Source organism: Myodes glareolus, chromosome 11, assembly GCF_982192425.1.
Source record: "Myodes glareolus chromosome 11, mMyoGla1.1, whole genome shotgun sequence".
Lineage (NCBI taxonomy): Eukaryota > Metazoa > Chordata > Mammalia > Rodentia > Cricetidae > Myodes > Myodes glareolus.
The window spans coordinates 36,589,128-36,608,796 of NC_142036.1; the positions used below are offsets into that span (position 1 = coordinate 36,589,128).

Consider the following 19,669-nt stretch of genomic DNA (forward strand, 5'->3'; position numbering starts at 1 on the left):
TAATTTGCAGTTTGCGTTATAAAATATATTTATGGGATGGAATCCATAATAGCAATCAATACACAGATGGTCTTAATGTGTTTTATCTAAGAGCTATTGCTTACATAAAATTTATTAAACAATTCCTATTTCTTTATTTTTTAAATTTGTATCCTTCAAACTTGCAAAAATTATAAAATTAATTTTTATTAAAAAAGATTATAGCCATTACATTTAAAGTTCAATGACCAACATATTTGTGCTTTTATCCTCCATTGGTACTGGACGCAATTGTTCTTCACATTTTGTTAGGAAATGATGATCTTAACCTTTAAGCTATGTTTTCTCTTATGTTCCAGGAAATAAAACCTCTAATGATGTGTAGAGTTTGGAACAACTCAGTATCAGGCTTTCTAGTTATAAACGCTTCACAAAGGTATTTCAAACCATATAGGCTGAAGACCCTTAACTTAAGCCAGTCAGAAAGGCTAACTATAGTAAGCTATTGGTGTTATACTAAGCTTCATCTTCACTTAATCTGGTTTGAGTTTGACAGGGACTAAAAAAGAGAGATGAGGAAACTAGGCCACAAACTACAAACCCAGAGATGTTAGAGTGGAGGAGCAGAGATGCAGAGTTGAGATTCAGTTTGGGAACCGAAGTCCGTCACTTTGCACCACCATCCATTACAATATTCTCCTCAGTCTAAGCTCTGGGAAAGGAGTTTCTGACAGATTGATGGATGGATGCATGGTTGTATATTTCCTCTCAGCCTCCTGCCCTCTGGTGGAAGTGCCAAATGAGGGTTGATCAGGCGACATTTAACAAAAGCAAAGGTGAAGAAATCAGTTAGTTGATATTGAGAAGAACAAACATCTTGATAATGGCTGAGGAATCAACCCTAGGAGATCTCTAGTCTGATGTTGGGTCTGTTATTATGAGGAGCAACAGTGAAGAGGGAAAGGAAAGAAACAGAAAGCTAATTTCATGAAATTCTAGGAATTTCAGAACCCACTCTCACATTTTTCTTACAAATGAATATTCATAAAAGGTCTTAATTGCTTTTTGACTCGCATGATCCATGAAGGCTCTCATCTCCTTGTAATGATTTGAATCCTTTGCTCCTGGAGGATGGGGTTTTAGACAAAGTCAGAAACAGCAAAAAATAAATACTAACTTTTGCAACCAATACATAAGCATTTACAGTTTAGGGTTTAAAATTCTGACTCTCACATTTAGGCCGATGACAATTTATTCAAAAAGTTTTTTGTAATTTTTCTTAGAAAGGCGTTAAGACAGGGTTTCTCTGTGTAGCCTTAGCTGTCCTGGAACTTCCTCTCTAGACCAGGCTGGTCTTGAATTCAAAGAGATCCGCCTTCCTCTGCCTTGCGTGCTGGGATGAAAGGAATTTGCGTCACTCTGATATTTTAGTTTTCAAATGCTCAGTTTTGAATATTTGAAATTCTGAAAATCGCAATCATAACATGGCTCAAGAAAGGACTTAATTCTCAAGGCAGGGAGTTCAGGGATGAGACTGTCAGGGAAAATAGAAATAAATCTTTTGAAATGTAGAACTTGTTATGCTGATACTATTTTTTTTTCTTAAAGTCATGAAATAAAAACAAAATCAACACAGTTTTTCTTTTAACTGCTTAGGTGGAGGTAAAGTTTTAGAACTAGTGAAAGAATTCTCCAGCTTTAATTTGAGATTATTAAATATATTAAAAGTGAAACTAATTCATTCAAAAACTTTAATGGGGCTTTTCAATTTATATTATCTTTTCTCGTGGCATAGGATATATTGTACTCATTTTTAAAAAAATCATTTCCATTGAATTTGTAATTAAATATTTTCAATCTAGTTCCAGAAAACTTATAAGTTGTTTTTTAAACATTTTATAACTAAATTATACCAAACTACAGTAGCCAAATGCCAAGGTGGGTTCAGAGGATGAAAAGAATTGTGTAAATCTCACTTCAAACTACAAACATAAAAATCCCCTTCAAATTCGAAAAGTCACTATATTTAAAACTTGAAGCCTTCATGAAATTCAGTTGGCAAATTATGTTTTAAAGTGCACAAATGTTTGAAATGTGAGAATCTCAAATGGATATAAAGAAATCAGAGTATAATCTTTACAAATCTTTGTAATAAAGGAGGTAGAAAATAATAACCCTGTTATAAAGAATGAGAAGAAAAGGACTTGTTAAGGATGAGAGAGCAAGCACTGGGTAGTGTACTTCTATCAAGTATTAGGCCTGAAAAAAGGAAAAAATTTTAGAAACTGAGGTGATAAACTTATATATATATATATATATATATATATATATATATATATATATATATAAATGCAGAGTTTTTATTTCAGTGTCCACGTAGAATTGCAGGTGATGTGATGTTGATGTCACTGTTACGAACTGTTGCACAAGCAGTGGATGATTTCTTCCTCAGCATTTCAAATCCAGCCCTAGAAACCGGTAGTCCTTATGATTTTAATTTTTCTTGTCTTTGAAAGTGAGAAATCTATGGATGTCATTCTCAGGCGGTACACAAAAAGGACTGATACCTCTAAGCACATAGCTCCATCAGCTCAGTTACCTCTTCTGTCCCTGGGTCACTAGAAACAACTATTTTTATCTTATACAAAATATGCCTCTGACATATTCCTTTGCATACCCACGTCACTCAATTAGAAATAAAATTAGGAAGAAGAAATGTTTATTCTTCAAGCATAGTGAATTACATTATTATTTCAGGCTCAATAATAGCCTCTACTAAGCAGTTCACTTAGCTCTTACAGAGGCAGAACCCTGTCCTCCATTTTATTAGTGTATCTTTGCCATATTCTCTTGAAGATTACAATAATTTAAAAATCTTATATAACCTCTCATATCCATATTATTCAAAAAACGTTGTCAATGAATTTCCTTCCCCTGGATTGAAATCAAATAAAACATATAGGTGATCATGAAATAGTAAGCAAACTCAGTTTGGGGCCATTCAAGTTGGGTGTTAAAATTCAACATCGAAAGACAGTCTGGGAATCTATGGGCCTCATAGCTTTGAGACATGAAAAGTCCTTTACCTTGGAGCTATGAAGAACAAACGAGCTATGGAGATGACTTTTGAGAGGGCATAATTGGGGGGGATTGAAAAATAATTCAAAATGGCCATGTTTTTATTTTTAATGAGTTATAATGAAGAGATTTGATAAATATTAAACTGGATGTGGTTATCACTACTTAGAAATAGAGAAGAGCAGAGAGAGAATAATCAGATGATCCTAATTAAAGTCTAGATATCTTAAACTAATCATCAGAAAACATCCTAATTGGGTATACACTATACATATATTAAGTTCGTAGCACCTAACACACACCAAAATATGCAGGTGCCCTCGAACAAATGTGTGGAATTGCATTAGATTGGAGAACTGGTGTATGTAACAAGGTTTATGGCTCTATTTTAAAACAGCTCACTTTAGAAAAGAACTAGACCAGAAAGGACTGGAGGGTAGTGATGTATCATGTTGTGCCTAAATGGTCAGGATTATTGAGTGAGTAAATTAAATAAATAGATTCATTTTTAAATAAAACCTTGGTGCCCAAGTTTTTTTCCAAATCACATGAATAAAATCTGATGAACAAGGTCACATTAACCTTCCTTCCATAGAGCTAAAGTCCCTAAAGAGCAGATCATACTATAAAACAGTAAGGTCAAATTATGGCTGTATACCTTTAAGATACTAAGGACAGAAGGCCACAGAACTTCCTGAAACCAGAGCCACTTGCAAGAAACCAAGCAGTCAGCATTTACCAAAATCAGAACTGTTCTTAATTATTTTGGGGTAAGAAATTGAAGTTTTAAATCTTTTGATATATTACTTTTCTCAGTAATTATAAATTTCTCTACAGTTGAAAAGAGAAAACATATAATGGCTTGTTTTTATTTTTTTAAAAAAGTCAAAAAAATAAGGCAACGCAAAGATCAAGTGGAAATTTTACCTATTTCTTTTAGCCTCTGTAGAAATAAGATGAGGCTTTTCCATTTATTAAACATACACAGAAATTCAATGATATCTGTTCTCTATTATATACACATAAATGTTTAACTTACAGTAGATCTAAAAACAGACAACTTGGGAAAGTTGAGAGGAGAGAATCGGGGATGTCAGCTACCTGCTGGACACTCTATCATATATAGCGCACTATACAGGAATACCAGAAAATAGCAAAATGTATCTGTGCCCAAACGGGGAACACACTGAGACTCCCATGCCAAAGTCGGATTAACTTCAGCGGTCGATACATTTTGAAGCATCCCAGCTGTTGACATGGCATAGTTTGGTACTAATTTTGTGTTTCGTATACTCTATCACTTCACGGGTTCTCTAGACATATTATGAACAAAATTAGTATAAATATAGTACCATGTTAACTGCTGTTAAAATCTCATGGAAAATAATTTGGGTAACTTATTTATTTATGCCACTTACAATCAGAACAAGTCTTGCGATTCATATGATACCCAACAATCTTTTGGCTTCCATGATAGGTTTATGGTTTAAAGCCAAAAATGCTCATTCAAATGTAAGCTTTAGATGCTCTTTTCCTCTGTCAATCTCATAGTTGACATTGACAACTGAATATTTGTAGTAGTGATTCCATTGCCTAACCTGGGTAGGCAGCTTTGCAAAGTTAGGATACATATTGTGTATTTTTCTAAGCATCAGAGACTGAAATTTCCCTAAGCTTAATTGCTCTTTCCATGGGATTTGATGCTTTTGCTGGTAAATTAATATTTATATATGTATGCAGGTACATATATAGATATAGGAAATACATATACATTAACACGCAATACTATATATAAAGCACACGTATAATCACATATATGTATGTAACGGGTTTTTGCAAATGAAAAAAGAAGCAAGCAAAACAAGACTGACCTGACCTACCTGTACTCGGTTCACACTCGACAAAGTCTTCGTCATCACTTGAACATTCAGCAGATGAAACAAGGTCATCTGATGTTGGCTATGGATGTTAACAGAGCAGGGAAAGGTGGAGGGAAGAGAGAAAACAGAGGCACGTAAGGAAACTGATAGGTAAGTACATTAAATCTTTTCTATGGCCCCCCTCCCCCATCGCTACTGGTTTTTCTCTGGTGAGGATTGTCTGTATGGGTCTCCTATAAAGCTGCAGCTACTTTGAGGCTGCAGAGATTCAAGGCTGTCCACTTTGATTTCTGGATGAGGAGGAAGAAGGAAAGGAATTGCGGAGAATGGCATTGGAAGGGCCCAGCCAACACTACACTCTCAGTGCTTTGAGAGGGATTAAGTTCACACGGCACATGGTTTCATGTGCGCTGTTGGGGGGCTGCGGATCTATAGGCAGTATAATTAATGAACACTATGGGATGCTATTCATTCAGTACAGCATAATAGCTTCTCTGGCTTGCAGCGGTTCCTTCTCATAATTGCTGCAATTAGCTGAATTAGCAATGTGGATCAGTGGAGTGATACTGCACATGCTCCTGGACATGGGTAAGGCTCTTGCTGAAGAGAGCAGAACAAATTCCCACCACAACACTAGTTCAACATAAATCTGTTTATTTTTTTAACCATGCAAAAACTTCCCAGTGCTATGGAAATTGTTAGAAGAAAACCACAGGACTGTGAACATTGGCAGTAAAGTGGACCCTTGGCACACAGTAGGTGAGAATAAGTAATTTTCATAACACAAATTATAAGTGTTACAAATACTAGTGAAAGACTAATGAAGGATTAAATGACTTACACACTAAACCCCAAACAGATTTTGGTCATTATATATAGAAATACCCGGTGGATTGTAGGTTTTTAATAAATGCCCATTTCTTTTCTTAATGTCAGTAATATTAACTGAGTTGTTGATTTTATTATTCCCAATCCATTGAAGTCTGGATCCATATTCAAGAAGAAAAGGTCATAAAGAAATGTTTTCTTTGCCTTTTGAACAAGTATTATAAGCCAGTTGCGAGTTACTATGACTGATATGAACACATTCTTTTCTTTTTCCTTCAAGACAGGGTTTCTCTGTGTAGTTTTGGAGTCTGTCCTGGAATGTACTCTACAGACCAGGATGGCCTTGAACGCACAGAGATCTACCTGCCTCTGCCTTCTGAGCACTGGGATTAAAGGCATGTGTCATCAACTCCTATCTAGACACAACTGCCCTAACCTTCCACTGAGACAGACAAGAGATGTAATGTTTAAAAAGTCTAGAAGTGAGAGAGGTTAGCTGATTAGAGATACACACATCTTGTCAGAAACAAAGTGATGATTTCTAAGATACATTACTACTACACTTGTGACACATCACAGCCTTTCTATGCCCTGTCTTCTAGAGAAGGTAGGTTGACCTGTGATCCCCTCATACTTCAGGACTGGACTTCACTTGGACATTAGGTCTTAATGAGAGACTTCAGTACAAATGAAATCATTAGGATAGCCCTGAATATAGTAGGATCAGTGTCTCTCTGAAAAGAAGAAATTGGGGCACAGACCTAGAAAGGGAGGAGTCTACGTAGAAATTCAGAACAGAGGTGAGCATCTACATGTCAGGAAGAGAGTCCACACGAGGAGCTACTTTGCTGACACTGTGGCCTCAGACTGCCAGCCTTTAGAATTCTGCGGGAATATGTTTCTATTGTTTGAGCCCCTCGGTCTACGGTGTTTTGTTACCTCAGCCCTAGCAGATGAGCACACATGACAATTCAGATGGGTAGCATTTCAAAGTGTGCCCCCCTTTTAAGTACTCATATCAAGTGAAGAATGTCCAGAAATAGAATAAAAGAGCAATGGTGGAAAGAACACGTCGAGTAATTCATCTCACTTTCCAACACTACAGATCCTTCTTCTAGAGCTGAAAGGGGCAGACCATCCCTGCTCCATCTGAAAGTTAGAAGATGAGCAGTTTGAGAAGAGCCACTCCGTAAATCTGTGCTACTAAACTAGCCTGTGCCAGCAGCTGTAATCAGGTGAACTATTCCTTGTGCCAGAAAAATTATACTCCCTTAATACATGTTTCTCTAAGCGCTAATGTAATTCTACTTCCCACTACTTAGGGAAGGGGGTTGATGAGGGGTTACATGTAAATTGACAAAGCAATTAGCTGAATCCAGGGTGGTATGCTTCACTAATACAGCTGGATAGAGACTCAGGGTTGATATGCGGAGAGCAGAACTATGGACGTCTGTCTAAACAACGCAGTGCCCTCCCTTCATGTGCATGTTGCGTGTGGTGCACGCTTCCATAACTACAATGATCTTCCACAAGAACTTTTGACCCTGAGGACAGTCAAAACTCACATGAAGAAATAGATACATGGACAATCAAGACACCTGTCTGTTCTATTCAGGCTTCATATTAAGTGGTTAACATGTAAAACTCTTTTAGGACTCACAGGAATCAAGGGAACTAACATTTGTGGTGACATCTGCTGTTTCCACCCACCATCCGCATCCCTCAGACAATAATGCTGCGGTAGGAGATGTTTCTGCTTGCACAGTTATCTGGGAATATCCACCAAGGTTCCTTCCATGTTGCTCAGTTTTTTGAATGTGACTTTCACAGAGACTCTGGTTGTTTGAAAGACAATTGTTCCCCTGTTGGTTCACATATTTGATGTTTTGGCCTCTGCTGGTGACACTGTTTGGGGGAGTGTATTGAACTTTTAAGAGGGGGAACTTTGTTGGTAAAAAAACAGCTGCAGCAGGCTTTGAGGTGTTATACCCTGCCCCTTCTTACTTCCTGCTTTCTCTCGTCTTCCTGAGTGCAGATAAAATGTGCTCACCCCGCTTCCTGCTACTGCTACCATGCCATGGTTTTCTGCCCATTCTGCACTCTTGTCCTTTCCAACTCTAAGCCAAAAAGAAGTTCTTTGTTCTTTAAATTCATTAGGTTGTGGTATTTCATTATAGTAGCTGAAAAATAACTAACACAATGACTGCTGACTGTACTTTCCAAGGGCTAAGCATAAGATACTCAGAACCTGCCTGTATGTGCTAAATTCTACTATTGCTTATGATATTCCAAGAATTGTGTAGCTCCACAAGCTAAGTAGTTTTGATAGTAGCAGGCTACTCATTTCTGTATCCCTTATATATGATTACATCAAGATGATTTCTTTACTCATGCATTCACTCCTTGATGAGTTCATTTGTTACTTTCCGTATTTATCACACATCTATGAAGGAGGCACAGTAACAGCGATGAAGGATTAAGGGAGAAATGAAGTGGCTCCTTTGCTCTGGGAAGTCAGTCTCTGATGGGACAGTCAAGTACACAGGCAAACTTAACAGGGTAAACGGAATGTTGTGACAAGAGTTAGCAGGAGTCAGCAAGGGAGCAAGTGGCAGGAGAATAGATGTGTCTTTCAGACAGAAGGGAAGGAGAAACAAGCTCATAGGAACTGATAGGAAAGGAGCAGTACCTTTCCTATAAAGGAGAAAGGAAATAGCATTTCATGTAAAATAGATAGTATTTGTTACATCAACAGGTAGTAGGGGAGAAAAGATGGCTTGGAATGACAAGATAAAAGCTACTTGAATGATCATCTTTGCACAGGAACCTCATCTAACAAGCATGGGTTTAATACCCTGCCCCATCAGATTCCTTCTTTCTCCTCCCTTCACCTCATCAGTATCCCTCATGACATCCTTTTGGGAGTTGACGTACATGATTTTGCAATGTGGTCCCTGGGAATGACAGCCACAGCTCTGCTGGTGTAGATTAAACACCCTATTTCCCTTTCTCTAAAGGAGTTCCTTTGCCCTTATATATTAACCATGTTTTATATCAAAAATAGCAATTCCTATTATTCTATTTTAAAATATATATTTTATATGTTTAATCCACATGTTGGAAGTATTCACTTCTGTACTAAGTTTCATAAAACCAAACATATGTATTGTAATAACTTTCAATAAAATACATCTGTGGCAAGCTCATCTTTATTCCTTTCCTGAAAGTTTTTATTGCACTTATATGTATTTTTTTTACCAGTGATTATTAAAGTTACCCTAGAATAAAATTGGGTTTGAAGAAAGCTCAAAACTCTGGCCAGGTAAATTTATAGATGTGTTTACCTTCCAATTCCCTCGGATTCACAAACCTGACTTCTCATTTTACTTCCTTGAGTTATTGTTTCTATAATCACCTATGCCTAATTATTTATTGTGCAAAGCTCTACTCCATCTCAGCATAGGGACGTAGTTACAGCATTCTCTCTTATCATCCACTATTTGTGAGACCAAGAAGTGTCTAACGTTATAATGACGATGATTCACGTCAGTGTCACCATGTCCCCTCTCCTGACTGCCCAACTGTCCCTTGTGACTTGAAATTCTAACCCTTAGCTCTTCATCTTATACCAGCACGAGGCTAATCATTTAGGGGACAGCCAATTTTCTCCTCCCAACTCCTTGGAAGCATGATTATCTGACTGAGATTAAGTGTAGTATAAAATCAGCCCTACCACAGAACAGCTTTATGAAATTATAAATAACTCACTCAAGAATGATATCGCCATTCTTCCAGTGAAAAGGGAAAAGGGAAAGGTCCATAAATATCCCAAAGTCCCACAGAAAACATCCATATATCTCAGCAGCTGCTCCATGCTAAACAGAATTCAGTTCTTTCAAATGCCCGTGGCTTAGGTATTTTCCCCTCCATCCTTCTATTCCAAGAGTAAGCATTGGAGTTTGAAGTATCTCATGGCTGGAAGGGGAGGGTCTATATACCTCCGTTAAGAATATACATTCTGTATTTAAATAAAGTACACTGGAGTTACTCTTCAATTACCAACAGCCTAGTGAGTCTAGGCAAACAATGACCTCAAGTGAGATTTTGAAAGTTTGAACACTTTGTGTTTAGAGGGTGACATTGTACTCAATAAATTTTTGCCATTATGTACCTTGTCTTTGATCAATGTCAACACACACACATACACACACACACACACACACACACACACACACACACACACATCCCAAGATGATTTTTATGTTACATCATAGATATTTTTAAAAATCACAGAGCTTGGGAAGCTACAACTTATTACTTTTATTACCTCTTCTTGTTTACCCTCATCATTCCAGCAAACTCAAGGCCAATAAAGAAACGAGGTCAGAGCACAGAAAAATGAATGCACCACCTATCCTCTCATTATACTCTGATCGAGCACGCTCTTGCTCTGTGCAGTCATCCTCAATAGAAGGGGCAGCAAGATGGATGAATGCACTACCTACCCTCTCATTGTACTCTGATCGAGCATGCTCTGTGCAGTCATCCTCAATAGAAAGGGCTGACATTTTTATGGCAAAATGAAACATAAATAATTTTAGCTTGTCATACTCGGAAAGGGAGCGTGGGAGCACAGCATGGGGCAGGCATAAATGATGGCACTCAAGTGGTAATGTTGCAATCTGGTGAAGAGGCTACCTCAGGTGACCCTCATGTCTTTTTTCTCTATCTACCCAAGTTCCTGAACTGCAACAATGTACTGTGAATTTTCACTCTCTGCCATGCTCTTGGGATTTTCAATACATTACATCCTTTATTCTTTTTGCCCAACCAATGAATTTCCAAGTAAAATATGACTAGACACACATATTGGTTTATGTACATGTGCAACAGAAAAACTTTAAGAAGACTATTCCTGGCTTAAATCACTACATTCAGTCTAAACTATTCTCTTCACTCAGAGATCTGGGTTAAAAGTTCACCGTGGTCTGGATAGGTGATTTTATATATGTTTGCATTTACTTACTTAATCATTCATTTCTTCCACAAATATTTATTAATTGCTTATGATATGGTAAGGCAATAACTATGCTGGGCATTGCCCAGGCTTGGTCTTTGTCCTCTTGGGTTTGACAAACTGTTGAACTTGAGCTAGGAAAAATAAACTCCACCGATGGGTTGCAGCCCTATGAGAGTGATGTTAAAACTTTACAATTAATATAGAGGAACTCCTGTAAATAATATTTCTTTAAAAAAAACAAGCAAACAATATAGGAATTCAAGAAAATTCTGCTTCCCTAAAAATTGTTCCCACCTTCATTTTTCTTCTTTTCCATAATGCACTCAGTGGACTGGGATAAAGAATGACATGACATGTAATAACTTGCTAACGAATTAGCTTTTGAGGAAATCCCTTTGCAGATTGCAGATTTAATTAATGGCAGACACGCCAAGCAGAGCTGAGCTATATATTGGGCTAAAGATTTGGGGTCTTTTGTGCTGTGATCAAGGTTTTAGAAGATGGTATGAGTAAGCATGGCTTGCTGTTTTGTTTTCTTTGTCTCCCCACTTTCAAGATTTCTCTTTCTTCTGTTCAAAGAGCAAGGGTAGATCAAGAGAGGGGGAAGGGAAGAAGAAGAGAGTGGGTGGACATTAATCTATCTGTTGTCTGAGGCAGCCTGACAGAGGGAAGACGGTATTGAACCCAGAAGATTAACCAAACTTCAATGTGCCCTCCCCAAAGTGGGAGGAATGCTATGCTACGTGGTGTTGCACTGATAAGCAAATCCCTCTAAATCCTTTCAATTTATTTCTTGGCCTGGAGAAATTACATATTATTTAGGAGACAGAAAAAATAACAATAAAATAAAATAAATTGTCCAAGAATCTAGGTGGGTTCCTAGTGATCATGCGTATAGAAAGTTCCATCTTTGATGGCTATTTCCCCCTACCCTTAACTACAAAACAGGTGGCTGTATGTCTATTGTAAATTTTCTGTTTTCTTCACAATTTTCGAAGATTTGGGGCCTAACCATTATATGAGATGCCAAAATTTAGTTGATTCTGCAAATACCTGATATGTTTTTCTTTCTGTTATTTCTTTCTTTTTCTTAAAGATAGAATTTCCTTTCCAGGTAGGCTTTATGCCATTAATCTTAAAGTCAAGGCTCTGTTTATGGTGGAGAACTGCAAAGGACAGATATTATTGTGACTGTAAATAAAGATGTAGGTACCAGCTAGTGAGTGTTTTAAAGCCAAGCACATATGTTCTCATCAAGGATATTAGTAATATTTTGAATAAAAATGTTGATAGTACGCATGGGTCTATGAAGTTCTGACTCCACAGTTCAACAGAGAAGGGATATATAAAATATAAGGAATACAGAATTATTCTTTTGGTGGAATTCTCTTTATCTTGCCCATTTGTCTTTGAGTCTGACATTACAATACAAAGAAAACAGCTTTATTCTTTCTTACATAGAGAAAGCATAGTTAGAGATCTTCATAAGACAAGCATAATGTAAGATGACCTTATACTTTGGTCTCATGATGAACTTAAATATATGAAATAAGAACAAGGGAAAACAGGGTAGAAAAACAGCAAAATTAATAGGAATTAAAAATAGTCAAATTTTTACTTATGCATGTCATATCATTCTTATTGAAAGAATCAGACCAAGTTTGTCAACATCAATCAGATGAGATTATTCAGGAAAAAAGGGAACAGCCATCTTAGAAAAATGGGAATGAAAGTAGATCTGTATCTATCACCATGCACAAAACTCAAGTCCAAATGGATTAAAGACCTCAACATTAATCTGACCACTTTGAACCTGATAGAAGAGAAAGAGGGAAGTAGTCTACAAGACATAGGCACAGGAGACCACTTCCTAGATAGAACCCCAGTAGCACAGACAATAAGAGAATCAATGAATAAATGGGACCTCCTGAAACTGAGAAGCTTCTGTAAAGCGAAGAACACTGTCAGTAAGACAAAATGGATACCTTCTGACTGGGAGAAGATCTTCACCAACCCCTCATCAGACAAAGGTCTGATCTCCAAAATAAACAAAGAACTCAAGAAACTACACACTAAAACTCTAATTAACCCAATTAAAAAATGGGGTACTGATCTGAACAGAGAATTCTCAACAGAAGAACTTCGAATGGCCAAAAGACACTTTTAAGGTCATGCTCAACCTCCTCAGCGATCAGGGAAATGCAAATCAAAACCACTTTGAGATACCATCTTACACCTGTCAGAATAGCTAAACTCAAAAACACCAATGATAGCCTATGCTGGAGAGGATGTGGAGTGAGGGGAACATCATCCATTGTTGGTGGGAATGCATACTTGTGCAGCCACTGTGGAAATCAGTGTGGAGGTTTCTCAGGAAATTGGGAGTCAACCTCCCTCAGGACCCAGCAATTCCACTCTTGGGAATATACCCAAGAGATGCCCTATCATACTACAAAAGCATTTGTTCAACTATGTTCATAGCAGCACTATTTGTAATAGCCAGAACCTGGAAACAACCTAGGTGCCCCTCAATAGAAGAATGGTTAATAAAGGTGTGGAACATATACACATTAGAGTTTTACTCAGCGGTAAAAAAACAATGACATCTTGAAATTTGCATGCAAATTGATGGAAAGAGAAAACGCTTTATTGAGTGAGGTAATCCATACACACACACAAAAAAAGAAATATGTTATGTACTCACTCATAAGTGGATTCTAGCCATAATTAAAGGTCTTTGAGCCTATAATACGTGAACCTAGAGAAGCTAAATAAGAAGGTGAGCCTGAAGAAAATCATATAGCCATCCTCCTGGATATTGGAAGGAGACAAGATTGCCAGGCAACCGTGGGTGCACGGGGGGTGGGGGAATGAAAGGAAGAGGAGATGGTTAGAGAGAAGGGAGAAGGGGAGGATTGGGGATAGGTTGGGGGATGGAATGGGGGGACGGAGGAAGGATGAATATAGGAGCAGGGAAGTATATATCTCAACTAAGGGAGTCATTTTAGGATTTGCAAGAGACTTGATTCTAGAGGGGTTCCCAGGTCCAATAGAGGTCCCCAGATTGTTCTCTGGACAGCAGAGGAGAGGGTGTCTGAACTGGCCTTGGCCCATAACCATACTGATGAATATTTTGCATATCACCATAGAACCTTCATCTGGCGATGGATAGAGATAGAGACAGAGACCCACACTGGAACACTGGACTTAACTCCCTAGGTCCAAATGAGAAGCAGAAGGAGGGAGAACGTGAGCAAGGAAGTCAGGATAAGAGGAATCCTTCATCCGACGATGGATGAAGATAGAGACAGAGACCCACACTGGAGCACTGGACTGAGCCCCCAAGGTCCAAATGAGGAGCAGAAGGAGGGAGAACATGAACAAGGAAGTCAGGACCGTGAGGGGTGCGCTCACCCACTGATACAAGGGGACTGATCTAAGGAAAGCTCACCAAGGCCAGCTGGACTGGGACTGAACGAGCATGTGATCAAACCAGATTCTCTGAATGTGGCTGACATGGGGGCTGACTGAGAAGCCATTGATAATGGCACTGGGACTTGTTTCATCTGCATGTACTGGCTTTATGGGATCCCAGTCTGTTTGGGTGCTTACCTTCCTAGACCTGGAGGTAGGGGGGAGGAACTTGACCTTCCCACAGGGAAGGAAACCCTGACTGCTCTTAGGACTGGAGAGGGAGGAGGAGAAGGAGTGGGGAGAGTGGGGGGAGTGGGAGGGTATTGGGAGGAGGGGCAGAAGTGGAAATTTTTATAAATTAATAAAAAAAATTGGAAAAAAAAGAAAAATGGGCGTGCCTGCAGTTCAGGCCCAACAAAAAGAAAACTAAAAGAACTATGGGCTCCAGAACATTTCACACACAAGCACAATTTCTAGCACCGCTTAGAAATTAACGCATGAAATAGAAATATTACTCGTAACGAGAAAGTGCAATGAATTAAATAACTGTATTGTAATGCAAAAGGTGGAAATGCAAAATGAACCGTTCTTTACCATTGAAAAGGACGTCTCTACTAGGTCAGGTCAAGGAAAATAAAAAAAAAGATAACATAAACAAACAAGGAAGCAAAATGAAAGCCAAGAGAAGATGAGGGGCATTGTCAGTACTTAGAGAAAGGCTTATACACTTGAAACTGGACTTGGTAAGCTACTGAGAGAGGAACAGGTTCTGCAACCAGTGACTCTGAGCCAGAAGTGTGCGGGAAATATGAGGGTCAACTGAAACACATGACATGAAGCTAGAGAGACAAGAACTGTTAAGACGATCGTCTTCACCCTGAGAATGAATGCCTAGAGTTACTATAGAGCTACTTAGTCCACAAGAGAGTACAAAGCTCCCACAAAGAGAGCTGTGCCTATTAATGCTATTTACTTAGTGAGACCCAAGTTAGGGAATATCTTCAAGTATTATTAGGTAAGAAATTCCTGAACCCAGATAGTCTCACTTACTTCCTAGGTGTCACTGCCTCATTCTTAGTCTACAGTATAAAAGTGACAAGATCTTCATAAACCCTAATTCAAAACAATTCACAAGACCAACACAACCAGACTGGGGAGATGACTCCAATGGTGAAGTGGTTGCTACATAAGTATGATTACCTGAGTTTGTTCCCGAACACCCATATAAGAAAGCCAGTTATAGTGGGGACCACCTATCACCCTAGTACTGGGGTCTCAGAGAAGGGTGTCTGAGGCTTATAGATAACCCAGTCTAGCCAAACACACTCTAGATTCCATGAGAGATTATGTCTCAGAAAGATAAGGGAGAAAGCAATTGAGAAAGATAAACAATACTGACCTCTGACTTTCACATGCTTCTGTACACATGTTGCACACTTGTGTACACATATGCACACACAGGCATACGTGAATGGGCTTGTCTACAAGTGCACATATAGCCATGCCACATACCAAGCAAACAGAGCCTAATTTTCATGAATAGTGGTAAACTATTTATTTCTCTTTTTTGATGGAAGGTGAGACTAACACTTTCCTCCATTATAGCTTATAAACAAGGTTCATCTTGTCAAATTAGGTGTGGGGAATACAGTAGACGTACTGACGGAAATAAGGACTCTGTGCTCATATTGCACTTTGCTATTCCTCCTGACTTGACATACTTAACCATTTAAGTTTGTAATTAGAATTCAATGGAGAGTGGAACACATATGCAGGCAAAGGAAACAAAGGCAACATGTATACCCATCTGTGTACCTTGCCATCCCCTGTATATGCAATCTTCCAAACATTCATGAGCAAAGAATTCTGGGGACATGGCAAGCATCTTGGTTAACAACTCTCTTGGTTATTTGTCTATGTTGTGAGGAGAGACACCATGACCAAGGCAACTTATCAAAGAAAGCATTTAATTGGGAGGGAAGCAGTCACAGTGACAGAGGGTAGCAGAGTTCATGACTATTGTGGAGGGGAACATGGCAGCAGGCAGGTTGCTGAAGCAGTAGCTGAGAGCCTACATATTGAGATATCAGTCATGAGGCAGAGAGGCAGGAGTGCTAACTGGGAATGACTTTTGAAAGCCCACCCCTACCCCCAGTGACATACCTCTTCTACCCAAGGCCTCACCTTCTAATTCTTCCCAAATAGTTCTACCAACTGGGGACCAAGCATTCAAATATATATAAGCCAAAGAAAGCCATTATCATTCAAACCACCAGGGCAACAATATGCCCCCCCCCCGTGTCTCTCCTTATGAAGTTGGTACTGTCTTCTAGAAAAAATTGACTGGGGATAAATTCTTATTTAGATCCCTTTGGACCTTTGAACATCCCTCATTGTGAATCCTCCAACATAGAACATGTGTGCTCTTCCAAGCAACCTTAGCAATTAACTATTGAACACACAGACACTAATGGCTGAGAAGAAAAAGAGAAAGTTAGGGTTTCCCAGAGACTTTTTTTTTTTGGTCTTTACTTTTCAATAAGTTGAAGTGAGACTGTTTCTCGAATGTCTTTGATTAAAAGGTGGAATGCAAACTGAGAAGCTAGTTTGATATAGCAATTCTACCTTTCTAGTTGGTAAGTGAATGTGTATCTGTAAGCTATGCAATAAGAATACTAGGTTCCTTCTGTGTTTTTTTTCCATTTGAGACGAATGCTCTTAAAATGGCTTTTAAAACTCATATTGCACCATATAAAATGGTAACCTGTGTTGATGACTTTATTTTTCATTTTTGTTTCCTTAAGTTCTCACTGAGACGATATGGTGGGGGGGGGCAGAGTAGTTTAGTGATATAGTATTTTCCCATCATGTGAAAGCATCCTGTTCACCCCTAACATTACCTCTCACCCTGAATGTGACTAAATAGCCAGTAGAAACATCAGGAGACAATTGGAGGATGACCACCAGCTAACTCTGCATTCTATGATTGAACAATACAGCTCCTCCCACTTTTGGAACAAGGAGATCCTTGCTTTCCTTTTGTGATGGCTTCCACAAAGCGTGGAGGTACCCCTGAGAGCAGTTTAGCAAAATGATTTTTGAACAGGCCCAAATAATGTGACATGGTTTACAGAATCTCAAATTATGACAAATAGCCTATGCTCCTGAAGCTTGGTCCCTTGGGCTTCGATCCTTCACTAGCTTAATTCTCTGTATTACTCTGGGGGAAATACAACACCTTCACTGCTATGCCTCTTCTAATTTTCAGGCCTCGACCCTAGCCCCTCTCATTCCCGTCTCGTCTTCAGTAACAACGTTTCAGAGAAGATCCTAATAGGCCAAGACTCATGGACTCCTACTCCTTTCCACTTCTGAGAAACTCCATTCTAAACAACCGCTTTAAAGCAAATGACGATCAGACTATTTTCTGAAAAATGTCTTCACTCATAGTTGGGCGTCCAAGCAAGAATGGACCCCCATTTCAAACAAAACAAGGGACTTTGCTTGTGTAGGTGCTGAGACAAACAGCTGTCGAAGAACTGGTTTGAGCAGGTAGCTGCAGGTGGGTTGCCTTTCCAGAACAACCTCTTGGGAAGTGAAAATCAACTCTGTAGAGTCATTGTTTTTATCAAAAACTGTGTCTAAGAAATATTTTGATTTGTATTCTGCCTCTTCAAAAGAAATCAATGTGTCTTCTGCTGCCCTTTTTAAAATATGAGCAGCTCTATTTAGCTTTTCTCTGTTTTCCCCTTGTCATCTAGATAGAGGAGGAGAATGTGTTCCATTTGTATATGTATTGATTCAATCACATTAAGGAAAAGTAAACAACTGAATGCAGTGCAGTAGCTTTAATGACCGTCTTTCAAGGATAAAGATTTCTAAGCAACCTAGTATCATTCTAGGTGATTGGAAGTAAACAGAAATCAATAAAACAGGATTACTGGACAATAAATGCAAGCACTCACATTCATAATTTAAGAAGCATTTTCCTATGTATTCATTCCTGAGGAATACACCCTGGTCCTCATCGATGTTTGCAATGGTTAGATTTTCTCCCAGAATGTAATCTTTTTCTTTCTCTCTTAAAATATTTTTGAGACTCTAACCACAGCCTCTCTGACATATACCAAAGGCTTCTATGTTCCAAAAGTTGCTCAGAGAAGCCAAAATGCAAATGAAATTGTTTATCTTAAGAGACCAAACAGAGATCATTAGATCCTCCGACTTAATTCATACAGTTACACATTCAACCAAATACCATGGAAGATGAATGGTGCTGAACAACAGAGAACAAGGTTGGGTCTGATGTGAGAAGGTAAGCATTATAGATATTGTTGATGTCCATTCTTCTCTTCCTCCTTCCAACAATGGTCAGGTCATGTGATCAACTTAAACAACTTTGTTTTGTAACTAGAAGTAGAATTGTGACATAGATCTGGGCAAAGAGACGAATAAGACAATCTTCTAGGTAAGTAAATGCTTATTCTATTCCTTATTTGGAAGAAGGCTTTAGGGATTGGTGTCTCACTATGTAGAACTCTAAAATAACTCTAAAGCCATTTCTGACAACTCTGAGGCCAATTGTGAGGCCTCTCAGAAGTAGTGCTTCTCCCCTCCCTGGGAACCAAGGATCTAATAACTATACATGAATATACTGAAATGATGGGAACTTTCCATCTCCCTGAGTCCTTGTGAATGTTCTCCAAACAGAATTCTGTTATTGAATAGGGGCAAGATAACCTAAGGGTTCTTGGTGTTTTGACTCAGTCCCTGGGAAAGGGGCAAAGAGATCTTCAGATGTTCCCTCTTACGTTATCTAATCTGGTAACCACTCTCCAGCCAATTATTGGTAATAGCCCTTTTGCATAAGCCAAACATAGTAGTTGAAGAACAACCCCCAGACATTCCCTTCTTCTTGTGGCTTTTTCCTTTAAAAGTAGCCTGTACCAGTTATTCGGGGTCTTTCTGGCTTCTTGAATGCTGAAAGACCCTATCATGACAGAATTAATAAAATCCTCAAGCTTTTACATCAACTGTGGTGTCAGAGATGATCTCTTGGGGCGACTCCTCCTCAGTGATTGGATTCTAGGGTCCAACAACTAGGGGTAGGTGCAGTGAGTAGACATTTGCCATGAACCCTGATGACTTGAGTTTGAACCCTGGGATCCCTATGTTTGCAGAAGAGAACTGACTCTAAAAAACGTTCTCTGACCTTTGCTTACAGAGACAACATGTGTATAACTTCCTTACAATAAATAAACAAGGGAGGGGATTGGCTAGCCAGCTGCTTTCCCTTTTACCTTGCATTTATATGTTGGCATTCTGGAACAACTACAGCCACAGGGTGTGGAAACTACATGGGAAAAGACAATACAAGAACTGAGAAGCTGACTTTGGTATTAGCCATGACAATGCAAGTTGAAATTAAGCAACTAATTAATTTAGTTCTGCTCTGGAGACTCCAAGGTCT

General features: G+C 38.7%; 1 protein-coding gene across 32 annotated transcripts in view; it reads right to left on the bottom strand.

Moving 5' to 3' along the window:
* Positions 1 to 19,669, bottom strand: part of Nrxn3 (neurexin 3) — a 1,575,536-nt gene that overhangs the window by 44,995 nt on the left and 1,510,872 nt on the right. For 22 of the 32 annotated variants that reach the window (XR_015004497.2, XM_048449344.3, XM_085697775.2 and 19 more), the window contains one exon: positions 4,938 to 5,016. Coding sequence is in view for 30 of the 32 variants with exons in the window: in XM_048449344.3 (XP_048305301.1) it covers positions 4,938 to 5,016 (79 nt within the window). In the remaining 2 variants the exon portion in view is untranslated. Of the gene's footprint in view, positions 1 to 4,928; positions 5,017 to 19,669 lie in introns of all 32 variants that reach the window. The other 10 variants (XR_015004496.2, XM_085697786.2, XM_085697779.2 and 7 more) reach the window with 1 other exon arrangement.